At 43.7% G+C, this 16,608-nt stretch overlaps 1 protein-coding gene across 1 annotated transcript in view; it reads right to left on the bottom strand.

The window, feature by feature from the left end:
- The window catches only part of LOC139391187 (sorbin and SH3 domain containing 2b), a 66,790-nt gene extending 50,410 nt beyond the window's left edge, over positions 1 to 16,380 (bottom strand). The window contains exon 1 of the mRNA XM_071138777.1: positions 16,169 to 16,380. Within this exon, the coding sequence (XP_070994878.1) occupies positions 16,169 to 16,175 (7 nt within the window). The 5' untranslated portion in view covers positions 16,176 to 16,380. The remainder of the gene's footprint in view (positions 1 to 16,168) is intronic.
- Between the last annotated feature and the right edge of the window lie 228 nt (positions 16,381 to 16,608).

Here is a 16,608-nt window from a genome sequence, read left to right as displayed (position 1 = left end):
AATATTTACCAAATACCTAACGGTATAAACTCTGCTACCTGCTTCCTCTTATGGCGTACGGCTCTTCTAGTCTCTTGGTGACACCGCTTACCTAGGTCGTTTAAATACTGTATTAGTTCCTTTGTACAACAACGTGATCTCATGACTCACACTATTTGATTGTCCTGCAAAATGTTGGCTCAGACCTCATGCAGACAGTTTATGCATCATGGCAGACAGTATATGCATCATGGCAGACAGTACATGCATTATGGCAGACAGTACATGCATCACGGCAGACAATACATGTATCATGGCAGACAGTACATGCATCACGGCAGACAATACATGTATCATGGCAGACAGTACATGCATTATGGCAGACAGTACATGTATCATGGCAGACAGTACATTCATCATGGCAGACAGTACATGCATCATGGCAGACAGTACATGTATCATGGCAGACAGTACATACATCATGGCAGACAGTACATGCATCATGGAAGACAGACAGTACAGTCTGCCTTCTGTTGGCCACATGCCTGACATACACATGTTTCTGCTGACACACACTGGAGGGGACAGCTGTGGACAGAAACAGAAGCACCTGCTCCATCTTTGTATTAAAACTGTGTGAACTATTGACTGATTTTTCCTCATGATTAGCGCAAGCGATTTTTGTGATCATTTTGTTTCTAAATGCAGACAGTTATAGACGATGCATGATGGAATGATGAGGAATGATGCATCACATGTAGTTCTCCTATCAATTTCCATGGTGATGCAGCGGCAGACGCCTGCAGCACCAGTGGAAGCTTATTGATCAATTCAGAACACTCCTATTGACAAGCAGCTAAATATACCAACAGTACCAATCAATGCTAGAAATGCCTTACAACAAGACAAACATGCAACGTGATCAGCTGAACATCTAAAGTCATGTTCCCAGTCGTAGATCTAAACCAGAGAAGGGGGGGAGTTACTTAATATGGCGTCCTAATAAAAAAGGAGGCTCCTAAAGTCAGACCCCAAATAAATCTTCACACATCTCCTCTCTCAAAGCCAGTCATCAGAGGGTTCTGTTTCTCAAAGACACAAATGTAGCAGGGATTAAACAGGGGTTGTAAAGGCCTGCCAGCGATAAATGAAGCACAGATGATGATATTATATTTCAAGGGAGCAGACTCATGGCGACACAGCTGCTGGAGGGAGAGGCAAAAGGGGAGGGAGAGTCCCAGGGCTCATACCAACACCAACCAGCCAGCCTGATCAGGGCTGGACCCACACACTAACCAGCCAGCCTGATCAGGGCTGGACCCACACACCACCCAGCCAGCCTGATCAGGGCTGGACCTACATACCAACCAGCCAGCCTGATCATGGCTGGACCCACATACCAACCAGACAGCTGGATCAGGGCTGGACCCACATACCAACACCAACTAGGCAGCCTGAGAAACCCTAGAGGCTAGAGCAGCCAGTTAACCAGACAGCCAGCCAGAAAGTCAGACAGCCAGCACCCTACGGGCATGGAATATCACAGGACACCCTGTGGATGGTACGGTATAGCCTGGAGGTGAGGCAGTAGATGGTATGGTATAGCCTGGAGGTGAAGCAGTAGATGGTACGGTATAGCCTGGAGGTGAGGCAGTAGATGGTACGGTATAGCCTGGAGGTGAGGCAGTAGATGGTACGGTATAGCCTGGAAGTGAGGAAGTAGATGGTACGGTATAGCCTGGAAGTGAGGCAGTAGATGGTACGGTATAGCCTGGAAGTGAGGCAGTAGATGGTATGGTATAGCCTCGAGGTGAGGAAGTAGATGGTACGGTATAGCCTGGAAGTGAGGCAGTAGATGGTACAGTATAGCCTGGAAGTGAGGCAGTAGATGGTATGGTATGGACTGGAAGTGAGGAAGTAGATGGTATGGTATAGCCTGGAGGTGAGGAAGTAGATGGTATGGTATAGCCTGGAAGTGAGGCAGTAGATGGTATGGTATAGACTGGAAGTGAGGCGGTAGATGGTACAGTATAGCCTGGAGGTGAGGCAGTAGATGGTATGGTATAGCCTGGAGGTGAGGCAGTAGATGGTATGGTATAGACTGGAGGTGAGGAAGTAGATGGTATGGTATAGCCTGGAAGTAAGGCAGTAGAGGGTGTGGCAGTGGGAGTGTCTCTGATATTGTCTGCAAGAGTTATAGCAAGTTTCCTCATACTATCCATTTAATTATCCTACTCCAGGAGGCAATCTTAGGAAGCAGAGCCAGGACCCAGATGGCTGAGTAGAGGCAAATGTCATTACTTACGTTAATGAGGACTGACTGGGGATACAGCTCATAAACACACAGGAACATCCTGACCTGGCTGACTCAGTGCAGAGTATCACGGGTGAGACACACTGTTGATTAGATTAATCAGATACTTTTGTGCAGACAGAGAGTTCCCTTTGATATTCAATAAGTACAGCGCCTCTAACAATCAAATCATGAGTTCTTACATCTCCCAGACAGTAGTAGAGAAGCACTGTACTGTATCGCAATACAGCATAATACAATATTTAAATGCAAGCCCTTCCAGCTCTTACTTCTCAACTAGTACAACTTGCATAGAAAATATCTGTACGGTTCATCCTTTAAATGTGGACTGCATTCCCACCCAACATTTTTTCAAATTAGTAAAGTCTAAGAAGGTGATGAATGATGATCATTTTAGCCCCTAGCCTATAACATAATGTGTGTTTTACATTTGTGGCGGTGGTGGTGGCGACGGCCATCTTGGTGACTCGGCTGTTCCTTGTTTGATGCCCATTTATAGTCCTCTTTTGGGCAACTCATGGTTGGCTTGGCCAGCCACAGAGACAGGAATCGTCTCACACTTGATGTTAAGTCACACTCTTGCCTGGCAAACCCATGAAACCTATGCCTGGCACCTCAATGACAAGGAGCAATGGAGACGAGACAGGGACCCAATGTTCCAACCACAGAACTAGTATGATTAGAATGACTAGAATTAGAAGGACTAGATTGGTTCTATTTCTATGGTTCCCACATGGTATTCAGTCAACATACTACGATCTCCACAGGCATGACAATGAGGAGTTCCAGGAGGGGATTGTTCTGCGCTTTCCAGGAAAAGGCTTAAAATGTATATAATATGTCTGTAGGAAGTTGGTTACCAGCCACGAACAACTAACATTTCCTCAATGCAGTGGCCATTCAGGACAATAAACCATGTATTTAACCATTGGCCCTAATAGAGATGAGAATTTCAGACATCCATAAAATGGTACATAGATTGATAGCTACTCACTAGAGTATATGGCTGTTTAAGTAATATCCCCGTCCTAATCAGTGGCGGTCGGTGCTGTTTAAGATGAGGGAGGACGATACATTTCCTTATGAGAATGGCCTTATTTCTATTACAGCATATTGGATGACAGTCATTGATATTCCATTCACCCAGTTTAAACACCGATAGGTTCAGGCTACTACATGATACTAAAATGTTCCCTATCCCCATCATGAGGTTGCTACAACCTAGCCTATGAATTCAGTGTAGGTGAAAGACAGTGTCACATGGACAGACAGTGACACATTCAATACTGCCTTGAACACTCTTGCCTGCATCAAGCTGACCTATGTGTAGTCATTAGTCCAACAGTTGCAAACGAGAGTTTCTATTGGACAAATTCAGGTATGCTAATCCCCATTTTGTTCCATTTGCTTCTGTTCACATGCAAACAGTTGACTTTCATAGCCACATACAAACAGCTCGTTGAATTCCTTCTCGCATCCATTCGCTCTCCTCCTCTCACCCCTCCCTTCTGTTTTCCAAGCGAAAACTTCATATCATAACTGCTAGCTCACCATATTATCTAAAGTAACATCGTAGTCAACATACACTATATATACAAAGGTATGTAGACACCTCTTCAAATTACTGGATCTGGCTATTTCAGCCACACATGTTGCTGACAGGTGTATACAATTGAGCAAACGGCCATGCAATCTCCATAGACAAACATTGGCAGTAGAATGGCCTTATTGAAGAGCTCATTGACTTTCACCATGGCAGCGTCACAGGATAACACCTTTCCAACAAGTCAGTTTGCCAAACTTCTGCCTTGCTAGAGCTACCCCGGTCAACTGGAAGTGCTGTTATTGTGAAGTGGAATCGCCTAGGGGCAACAACGGCTCAGCCGCGAAGTGGTAGGCCACACAAGCTCACAGAGGGGGACCGATCTGTCCTCAATTGCAACACTCACTACCGAGTTCCAAACTGCCTCTGGAAGCAACATTAGTACAAGAACTGTTTGTCGGGAGCTTCATGAAATGGGTTTCCATGGCCAAGCAGCCACACAGATGACTAAGATCACCATGCGCAATGCCAAGCATCGGCTGGAGTGGTGTAAAGCTCGCTGCCATTGGACTCTGGAACAGTGAAAAGCGTTCTCTGGAGTGATGAATCACGTTTCACCATCTAGCAGTCCGACAGACGAATCTGGGTTTGGCGGATGCCAGGAGAACGCTGCCTGCCCCAATGCATAGTGGCAACTGTAAAGTTTGGTAGAGGATGAATAATTGTCTGGGGACGTTGTTCATGGTTTGGGCTAGGCCCCTTAGTTCCAGTGAAGGAAATCTTAAAGCTACAGCATACAATGACATTCTAGACAATTCTGTGCTTCTAACTTTGTGGCAACAATTTGGGGAAGGCCCTTTCCTGTTTTAACATGACAATGCCCCTGTGCATAAAGCGAGGTACATACAGAAATGGTTTGTTGAGATTGGTGTGGAAGAACTTGAATGGCCAGGACAGAGCCCTGACCTTAACCCCACCGAACACCTTTGTTTACATCCCTTTTAGTGAGAATTTGTCCTTTGCCAGGGTAATCCTTCCACCTGACAGGTGTGGTATCTCAAGAAGCTGATTAAATAGCATGAACATTACACAGTTGCACCTTGTGCTGCGGACCATAAAAGGACACCCTAAAATGTGCTGTTTGGTCACACAACACCAGACACCACAGACACACACAATACCATGTCTCAAGTTGAGGGAGCGTGCAATTGCCATGCTAACTCCAGGAATGTCCACCAGAGCTGTTGCCAGAGAATGACATTTTCCTTTCTCTACCATAAACCACCTCCACCGTCATTTTATAGAATTTGGCGGTATCTCCAACCGGCCTCACGGCCGCTGACCACTTGTATCCACACCATCCCAGGAACTCCACATCAGACTTCTTCACCAGTGGGATCGTCTGAGACCAACCACACGGACAGCTGATGGAACTGTGGGTTTGCACAACCGAAGAATTTCTTCACAAACTGTCAGAAACCATTTCAGGGAAGCTCATCTGCGTGCTCGTCATCCTCACCAGGGTCTTGACCTGACTGCAGTTTGGCATCGTATCTGACTTCAGTGGGCAAATGCTCACCTTCGATAGCCACTGGCACGCTGGAGAAGTGTGCTCTTCACGGATGAATCCCGGTTTCAACTGTACTGGGCAGATGGCAGACATTGGGTATGGCGTCTTATGGGCGAGCGGTTTGCTGATGTCAACGTTGTGAACAGAGTGCTCCATGGTGGCAGTGGGGTTATGGTATGGGCAGGCATAAGCTACGGACAACAAACACAATTGCATTTTATTTATGGCAATTTGAATGCACAGAAATACCGTGATGAGATCCTGAGGCCCATTGTCTGGTGATTTGTACATCATTCCTGGAAGCTGAAAATGTCCCAGTTCTTCCATGGCCTGCATACTCACCAGACATGTCACCCATTGAGCATGTTTGGGATGCTCTGGATCAACATAAACAACAGCGTGTTCCAGTTCCCGCCAATATCCAGCAACTTCGCACAACCATTGAAGAGGAGTGAGACAACATTCCACTGGCCACAATCAACAGCCTGATCAACTCTATGAGAAGGAGATCGGCATGAGGCAAATTGTGGTCACATAAGAAACTGACTAGTTTCCTGATCCACGTATCTGTGTCCAAAAGATGCAAATCTGTATTCCCAGTCATGTGAAATCCATAAATTAGAGCCTAATTTATTTATTTCAATTGACTGATATCCTTATATGAACTGTAACTCAGTAAAATATTTGAAATTGTTGCATGTTGCGTTTCTATTTTTGTTCCATGTATATACAGCAGTATAACAACCTGCACTTCACCTGTCCTTCAGAGGTCAGAGAGATGTGTGGCTCCCTATTCCCTTGATAGGGCTCTGGTCAAAAGTAGTGCACTTTTGGGAACAGGGTGCCATTTGGGACCGACATAGAGAAACAGGCTCTTTTACAGATGCATCTAGCTGGTTCAAAGCACATATTAACATGGCTATAAATCACATCAAATACTATAACAAAACCATAATAATATAAAAGTAGCCTATTATGCACAATACACAAAAACTGCTATCAAAGAATTTACACATTACGAACCTGTTAATATAAAAGTGTAAACGGATTGCCTTGTTTGATGATGTTTTTGTTGCTCGATAAAATACCTGTCTAGTCTAAATCATGTGCAGTTGGAGAGTTGGAAGAAGTGCAGACAGACTATGATGGTTTTCAACCAACTAAAATCTATCTTGATCTTCTACAAGCTTCTCTCCCAGCTAAAATCACACAGCATCTGAGCCACAGCAGGACTGAGAGAAGAGACTTCTCTCTGCACAGAAAATACAGAAAGCTTGGGGGAAAAGGCATCCAAAATGTCTGCTTCCCTATTGAATTAGATTCAGGCTATTTATGTAGAGTATATTTGTGAGCAAAGAATGTGAACACAAACAAGTCTTAAGCGGCCTAAAAATGGATTTCTGGATCTGGATCCACAATCACATTAAGTGAAGGACAGGCCAGTTTAAGTGTTGTTCAGCTACTTTTTATTAATTCTGGAGGACAGTACACAGGGCATTTCTGGGGATTATACGTTAAGAACCAGAGATAATTCACTGAATTGCTGTGTTTTGGTACTCCATGTCATTATAAGAACATGTGTTGTTGGGAAAGAGAAAAGACTACACTGAATTGTGAGCTGGTGAGATGACAGTTTCACGGCACCGCTGCAAGTGTGTACCTGTGAGAGGGAGAGGAGGATGGAGCTTACGCCGCCTATCTTACACCAACCTCTGTTACAACTATTTCAAATGGGATCATTCTTTGCCACATTATCTATCTACATTAGGTAGAGGTACAAAAAGGATCATGCAGAACCCAGAACAAGAGAAAATCTTGCATTTTCAGAACCCTGTCATTGCAAGCAACGAGGGGTAACTGTTAATGTCCTGCACTGCTCTTTCTGGGCAGGCACTGGCATAATGCATTCCTTAACAAGTCAAAGGCTCGTTCAAGATGGATCCTCAAGGAGAATGCACTAGCTCCAATTGGCTGTTTCCCATTTTGACAGATTTTCGACATACACTCTCACTCACAGCCATGTCAATAGCTCTCTATACTCTACACAGCCATGTCAATAGCTCTCTATACTCTACACAGCCATGTCAATAGCTCTATATTCTACACAGCCATGTCAACAGCTCTATATTCCACACAGACATGTCAACAGCTCTATATTCTACACAGCCATGTCAATAGCTCTCTATATTCTACACAGCCATGTCAATAGCTCTATATTCTACACAGCCATGTCAACAGCTCTATATTCTACACAGACATGTCAATAGCTCTATATTCTACACAGACATGTCAATAGCTCTCTATACTCTACACAGCCATGTCAATAGCTCTATATTCTACACAGACATGTCAATAGCTCTCTATACTCTACACAGCCATGTCAATAGCTCTATATTCTACACAGACATGTCAATAGCTCTCTATATTCTACTCAGCCATGTCAACAGCTCTCTATACTCTACACAGCCATGTCAATAGCTCTATATTCTACACAGACATGTCAACAGCTCTATATTCTACACAGACATGTCAATAGCTCTATATTCTACACAGCCATGTCAACAGCTCTATATTCTACACAGCCATGTCAACAGCTCTACATTCTACACAGCCATGTCAACAGCTCTATATTCTACACAGCCATGTTAACAGCTCTATATTCTACAATGCCATGTCAACAGCTCTATATTCTACACAGCCATGTCAATAGCTCTATATTCTACACAGCCATGTCAACAGCTCTATATTCTACACAGCCATGTCAACAGCTCTATATTCTACACAGCCATGTCAACAGCTCTATATTCTACACAGCCATGTCAATAACTCTATATTCTACACAGCCATGTCAATAGCTCTATATTCTACACAGCCATGTCAATAGCTATATATTCTACACAGCCATGTCGATAGCTCTATATTCTACACAGCCATGTCAACAGCTCTATATTCTACACAGCCATGTCAATAGCTCTATATTCTACACAGCCATGTCAATAGCTATATATTATACACAGCCATGTCAATAGCTCTATATTCTACACAGCCATGTCAATAGCTCTATATTCTACACAGCCATGTCAACAGCTCTATATTCTACACAGCCATGTCAATAGCTCTATATTCTACACAGCCATGTCAATAGCTCTATATTCTACACAGCCATGTCAACAGCTCTATATTCTACACAGCCATGTCAACAGCTCTATATTCTACACAGCCATGTCAATAGCTATATATTCTACACAGCCATGTCAACAGCTCTATATTCTACACAGCCATGTCAACAGCTCTATATTCTACACAGCCATTTCAATAGCTCTATATTCTACACAGCCATGTCAACAGCTCTATATTCTACACAGCCATGTCAACAGCTCTATATTCTACACAGCCATGTCAATAGCTATATATTCTACACAGCCATGTCAACAGCTCTATATTCTACACAGCCATGTCAACAGCTCTATATTCTACACAGCCATGTCAATAACTCTATATTCTACACAGCCATGTCAATAGCTATATATTCTACACAGCCATGTCAATAGCTATATATTCTACACAGCCATGTCAACAGCTCTATATTATACACAGCCATGTCAACAGCTCTATATTCTACACAGCCATGTCAATAGCTCTATATTCTACACAGCCATGTCAACAGCTCTATATTCTACACAGCCATGTCAACAGCTCTATATTCTACACAGCCATGTCAATAGCTCTATATTCTACACAGCCATGTCAATAGCTCTATATTCTACACAGCCATGTCAATAGCTATATATTCTACACATCCATGTCAACAGCTCTATATTCTACACAGCCATGTCAACAACTCTATATTCTACACAGCCATGTCAATAGCTCTATATTCTACACAGCCATGTCAACAGCTCTATATTCTACACAGCCATGTCAATAGCTCTCTATACTCTACACAGCCATGTCAATAGCTCTATATTCTACACAGCCATGTCAACAGCTCTATATTCTACACAGCCATGTCAATAGCTCTCTATATTCTACATACACTCTCACTCAAAGCCATGTTGTCAGGCTTAGAAGAGTGATGGGTGTGGATTCAGGCGCAGAGAGCAGAGGATTCGGAAAACCATTTACTCCGGACCAACAACAGCGAACAAAAAGAGGGTAATGTCGAACACAGGCGTAAAACACTCCTAAATGTACAACACCGGTACACACGCTGTAAGGGGACATAAATGAAAAGGACACTCCTGAACCAAAAACATCAAACAAGCCCACACACACACAGACGGGCCAACTGAACTTAAATAACCCCAACCCAAACCCCCAAACAAGGAACAGGTGAACCCAATTAGACCAAACGAAACGAAAAGGGGAAAAGGGATCGGTGGCAGCTAGTAGACCGGTGACGACGACCGCTGAGTGCCACCCGAACGGGAAGGGGAGCCACCTTCGGTGATAGTCGTGACACATGTCTATATTCTACACAGCCATGTCAACAGCTCTATATTCTACACAGCCATGTCAACAGCTCTATATTCTACACAGCCATGTCAATAGCTCTAAATTCTACATACACTCTCACTCACAGCCATGTCAATAGCTCTATATTCTACAAACACTCTCACTCACAGCCATGTCAATAGCTCTATATTCTACATACACTCTCACTCACAGCCATGTCAATAGCTCTATATTCTACATACACTCTCACTCACAGCCATGTCAATAGCTCTATATTCTACACAGCCATGTCAACAGCTCTATATTCTACACAGCCATGTCAACAGCTCTATATTCTACACAGCCATGTCAATAGCTCTAAATTCTACATACACTCTCACTCACAGCCATGTCAATAGCTCTATATTCTACATACACTCTCACTCACAGCCATGTCAATAGCTCTATATTCTACATACACTCTCACTCACAGCCATGTCAATAGCTCTATATTCTACACAGCCATGTCAATAGCTCTATATTCTACACAGCCATGTCAACAGCTCTATATTCTACACAGCCATGTCAACAGCTCTATATTCTACACAGCCATGTCAATAGCTCTATATTCTACACAGCCATGTCAACAGCTCTATATTCTACACAGCCATGTCAACAGCTCTATATTCTACACAGCCATGTCAACAGCTCTATATTCTACACAGCCATGTCAACAGCTCTATATTCTACACAGACATGTCAATAGCTCTCTATATTCTACACAGCCATGTCAATAGCTCTATATTCTACATACACTCTCACTCACAGCCATGTCAATAGCTCTATATTCTACATACACTCTCACTCACAGCCATGTCAAAAGCTCTATATTCTACACAGCCATGTCAATAGCTCTATATTTTACATACACTCTCACTCACAGCCATGTCAATAGCTCTATATTCTACACAGCCATGTCAATAGCTCTATATTCTACATGCACTCTCACTCACAGCCATGTCAACAGCTCTATATTCTACACAGCCATGTCAATAGCTCTATATTCTACACAGCCATGTCAATAGCTCTATATTCCACACAGCCATGTCAACAGCTCTATATTCTACACAGCCATATCAATAGCTCTATATTCTACACAGCCATGTCAATAGCTCTATATTCTACACAGCCATGTCAACAGCTCAATATTCTACACAGCCATATCAACAGCTCTATATTCTACACAGCCATGTCAATAGCTCTATATTCTACACAGCCATATCAACAGCTCTATATTCTACACAGCCATATCAACAGCTCTATATTCTACACAGCCATGTCAACAGCTCTATATTTTACACATCCTAACACATACTGTATGAAGAGGAGTCAGATGAAGACAGGCAGCAGGCAGTAATAAAATGCTACAGTGTCTCTCAGACTGTCTCAGTGAGGGTGGTGGGTTGTGTTCCTACCCCTGCACAGTGCCAACCAGAGTTAAGTGGCAGCCAGGCAATGCATACACAAGCACCCCTTAGCAGGCATGGTGCTGGAATTTTCTCCTTAATGTTATCAAACAAATATCTCCCGGGGGAAGGAGATTCACAGCCGCCTCCGCTCTGCAGCAGGTCAGCACGGCTAATGATGCGTCCCAAATGGCACCCTATTCCCTATATAGTGCACTACGTTGGACCAGAGCACTATGGGCCCTGGTCCAAAGTAGTGCACTATAAAGGGAATAGGGGGACATTTGGTACTCAGCCTAAATTCCTCCCACTAGTGGCCAGTCCCTGGGGTCTGAGAAGCATCTGTTAATTGGGTGTTTAACCTTTGGAGAAATCCCCTGCTGATCATCAACTAATAAGCTAAGAAAGATGAGTCTTCTAAGAAGTCTTCTATCACAAGATCATCTCTCAGATAACAGTTTCAAACAGCCTGCTCATCAGATCTCTGACAGATATAATGATTAGAGCCTAGATGTGTTCTAATTTAATAGTAAACAAACATGAAACAAATGATAATGCACTAAGACCCATTTAATAGTCAATTCAAAAACACTAAAGCTCAAAAAACACCAACAGAAGATACCAAACACTTCCTCACAATACAACCAAAAACACATGAGACATGAGCTGTGTTTAAAGAAAGCGGTACGGTCACAGCTAAGTCACTCCTTCACGGTGGTACAAAGCTAAAAATACCCCGGTCATGCAAGCCCTCCAGCACAGCCTGGAGAGAGAACGACTAGCTGCCAGAGAGTCTAGAGAGAGAGTCTAGCTGCCATAGAGTCTGGAGAGAGAGGCTAGCTGCCAGAGAGTCTGGAGAGCGAGAGAGGCTAGCTGCCAGAGAGTCTGGAGAGAGAGGCTAGCTGCCAGAGAGTCTGGAGAGAGAGAGGGGCTAGCTGCCAGAGAGTCTGGAGAGAGAGGCTAGCTGCCAGAGAGTCTGGAGAGAGAGGCAAGCTGCCATAGAGTCTGGAGAGAGAGAGTCTAGCTGCCATAGAGTCTGGAGAGAGAGGCTAGCTGCCAGAGAGTCTGGAGAGAGAGAGGCTAGCTGCCAGAGAGTCTGGAGAGAGAGGCTAGCTGCCAGAGAGTCTGGAGAGAGAGAGAGGCTAGCTGCCATAGAGTCTGGAGAGAGAGCGAGGCTAGCTGCCAGAGAGTCTGGAGAGAGAGATGCTAGCTGCCAGAGAGTCTAGAGAGAGAGAGTCTAGCTGCCATAGAGTCTGGAGAGGGAGATGCTAACTGCCAGAGAGTCTGGAGAGAGAGAAAGGGAGAGGCTAGCTGCCAGAGAGTCTAGAGAGAGAGATGCTACCTGCCATATAGTCTGGAGAGAGAGGGGGAGGCTGGCTGCCAGAGAGTCTGGAGAGAGAGAGAGAGATGCTAGCTGCTATAGAGTCTGGGGAGAGAGAGAGGCTAGCTGTCAGAGAGTCTGGAGAGAGAGAGAGAGAGAGGCTAGCTACCAGAGAGTCTAGAGAGAGAGAGAGAGGGGCCAGAGATTATAGTGAGCGTCTAGCTGCCAGAGTCTGGAGCGAGAGTCTAGCTGACAGAGAGTCTAGAGAGAGAGAGAGAGAGAGAGAGAGAGAGAGAGAGAGGCTAGCTGTCAGAGAGTCTGGAGAGGGGCTAGCTACCAGAGAGTCTGGCGAGAGAGAGAGGCTAGCTGCCAGAGAGTCTGGCGAGAGAGAGAGAGGCTAGCTGCCAGAGAGTCTGGGGACAGAGAGAGAGGCTAGCTGCCAGATAGTCTTGGGAGAGAGAAAGGCTAGCTGCCAGAGAGTCTGGGGAGAGAGAGAGGCTAGCTTGCATAGTCTGGAGAGAAAGAGGCTAGCTGCCAGAGAGTCTGGGGAGAGAGAGAGAAAGAGGATAACTGCTTTGGAGAGAGAGAGGCTAGCTGCCAGAGAGTCTAGAGAGAGAGGCTAGCTGCCAGAAAGTCTGTCTCCTTCTGGGAGGGAGGGTACTGATCTTTAAGGCCACTGACTACATGGGTGCACTACCTTGTGAATTACTGTAGGACTGCCTTCTTTACTTTTTTTAATGGCACAGAAATGAATTGAACTCGTCCCTGAACTATAGTATAATATTCACTGAAGGGTGGAAGCTAAATGCTATTCTATGTATTTTTGCCATATTATTTCCATACTCTATTTACTTTAATAAAACTATCTGCGCGTGGATTATGGATTTTCAGCTTTTTTAAGCAGTTATAAATACATACATTAAGCATTAGTGTCAGATATTGCCCTGATATACAGGACTTGAGTCCTGTTTAACAATTAGTATAATTATGGCAACAACGTGAAACACTAGCTTTTTATAATCGGTACCAGAATTCTGCTTTAAAATAGGTTTTGAAAGGCTTTGCCACAGGCATATAAGGAGCTCTTTCCTGCCCATTGATGATTGACAATATTATACGTATTGCGCAATCATCTTTTGCACATGGCCTTGCGCTCCTTCTCGTGGTTTCACGGACTTGAGTAATATGTCCGGCATTCAACCTGACGCAAGCCTGCATCCGTCGGATGCTCCACTTGTTGTTTTGCACCTTTTATTATTGTGTTGTGTACACCGTGTGCTAAAGTACCAGCATCAAACAGCGGAGCAGAGTTTCCATTGATGGAAAACTTAATGGAAAATTAATATTGGGAAAGTCAATAGTGATGATCTTTTACAGAATTGCGCAGCACTCCATACTGTAAACTAAGCACTGACTAATCCACTATACCCTACTGAACATCCAGAGGAAATATAAACCTGGCAAATTACACTGCTATAACCCAAAATGATACCATCAGAGGGCTAAAGCCCAGACCATACTATTTCATACTGGGGTGACTTTCCCATCGGAAGGTTGCAAGTTCAAACCCCCGAGCTGACAGGGTACTACTAATCTGTCGTTCTGCCCCTGAACAGGCAGTTAACCCACTGTTCCTAGGCCGTCATTGAAAATAAGAATTTGTTCTTAACTGACTTGCCTGGTTAAAGGTAAAATTAAAAAAATAAATAAATACTGTACTGAACAAAAATAAAGTGGAAATATAATGTAAGTGTTTCAAGTTTCATGAGCTGAAATGAAAGATCCAAGAAATGTTCCATATGCACAAAAAGTGTATTTCTCTTAAATTTTGTGCACAAATTTGTTTACATCCCTGTTGGTGAGCATTTATCCTTTGCCAAGATAATTCATCTATCTGACAGGTGTGGCATATCAAAAAGGTGATCCTTACACAGGTGCACCTTGTGCTGGGGACATTAAAAGGCCACTCCAAAATGTGCAGTTTTGTCACAATGCCACAGATGTCTCAAGTTTTGAGGGAGCATGCAAATGGAATACTGTCTGCAGGAATGTCCACCAGAGCTGTTGCCAGATAGTTAAATGTTCATTTCTCTATCATAACCCGCCTCGAACGTTGTTTTAGAGAATTTGGCAGTACGTCCTACCGCCTCACATGCCCGTTAGGACCTCCACATCCGGCGTCTTCACCTGTGGGTTCATCCGAGACCAGCCACTTGAACAGCTGATGAAACTGTATATATGTCTGTAATAAAGCCTAGTTGTGGAATCCATAGACTAGGTCCTAATACATTTATTTCAATTGACTGATTTCCTTATATGAACTGTAACTCAGTAAAATTGTTGAAATTGTTGCGTTTCTATTTTTATTCAGTATATATCACACTACATCAGTGGTTGGACTGTACTCACCCTGCACTTATCTGGTCTCATTCCATTAGAAGACCCCCCATTATGGAATGATGTCCCGTCTCCTGCCTCTATCATCAGCACTCATCACTTTCTATGGTAGTTCTCCGAAGGTCTCTCAACTTCAACCCTGACAGTCAAACCATCCCAGACCTTGCGACACTTTTGCTTTCCAGGTGAAGAGTCACATTATCCATAACCGAGGTGGCATTGTTTTCATTTGGGACGCAACAATGTTTTGTCAGCCACCGCTTCAGCAGTCACACAAATATGATTTACGGAAGAGTGGCATATCTGTAATGACATATTTTGAGGTCAAAGGGAACCTTGAACATGACTGCTCTTACTTATATAAGACCGTACAAGGCCATGTACCATAATGAAGCATACAATGTACCATAATGAAGCATACCATGTACCATAATGAAGCATACCATGTACCATAATGAAGCATACCTTGTACCATAATGAAGCATACCATGTACCATAATGAAGCATACCATGTACAGTGAGCAGCCTACATCATGTATTCCATAACACCACACCAGTGTTCTCACAGTCTGAGTATAATTACTAGTAGCTTATTCAAATTCATACATTTAAAAAAGTATTAATAACTCCAATTGGTCAAAGAAAGAGAATTGAAGACTCCATACTATTTCTTTCCACTTTTGACTTAATGGTACAATATACAATTTATCATCTCCTCATTTAACACAGAAAACCATTAACCATCATCTGAGATAAAAAATAAATAAATATATATATCATTAGGTGGGTGCTTACAGCTGTCCTATTTCACACATGTTCAAGTGTATATGAATACACATGAGTGAATTGGAAATGTGTTTTTTGCGCATCCCAATTCCCAAAACACCCTCAGAGAGTAATGTCACAGCCAGGGTCTGCCATTATCAACAGCGATCCTAGATCAATTAGGTTTAAGGGCCTTGCTTGAGAGCACATCAACAGATTTTTCATCTTCTCAGGGATTTGAACTAGCAATCTTTCAGTGACAGGCCCACTGCTCTAACCACTAGGCTACCTGCTGCAAACCAGCTAGGAAAGCTAACCTGCCATGAGGCAGCAGCATGTATCCAATACATCATTCAAAGAAAGATAGGGAATATCTCACCAGACATGAAGAGCGAGACACACTACGTGATAGAATGAAAACACATCCGTGATGTTTTATGTAGCTCCTCTCCCTATATCTGTTTTCTGGGCGGCGGCACAGCAGATTTCACCACATTGACATGCAGGGTTAAGGTCCGACAAGTGTGATCCTGGTTTCTGGAGGCAAAAGACGTGACAGAGTCAACCCATGCCTGTCCAAGCAGCGCTGCCGCGGTTTGAGCTATTTTCAGATGCAGACATGTATGTCTAGGGGCTGGAAAGATACTCTTGGGGCTCTCTCTGGGGAAAAGTGACACACAGCATACCACAGAATATACACAGGAACACATTTGTGAGTATACAAACATTTGCGCTATGCAGGTTATGGGGCATTTTTGGTAAATCAACACCATTGGAACCTGTGAAAGATAGTAGCCAAGGTACAGAGAGGGATTTCAA

The sequence above is a fragment of the Oncorhynchus clarkii genome, chromosome 31 (assembly GCF_045791955.1).
Source record: "Oncorhynchus clarkii lewisi isolate Uvic-CL-2024 chromosome 31, UVic_Ocla_1.0, whole genome shotgun sequence".
Classification (NCBI taxonomy): Eukaryota; Metazoa; Chordata; class Actinopteri; order Salmoniformes; family Salmonidae; genus Oncorhynchus; species Oncorhynchus clarkii.
Note: the sequence above shows the minus strand (reverse complement) of the source record. Positions and strands in the feature narration are given on the sequence as shown.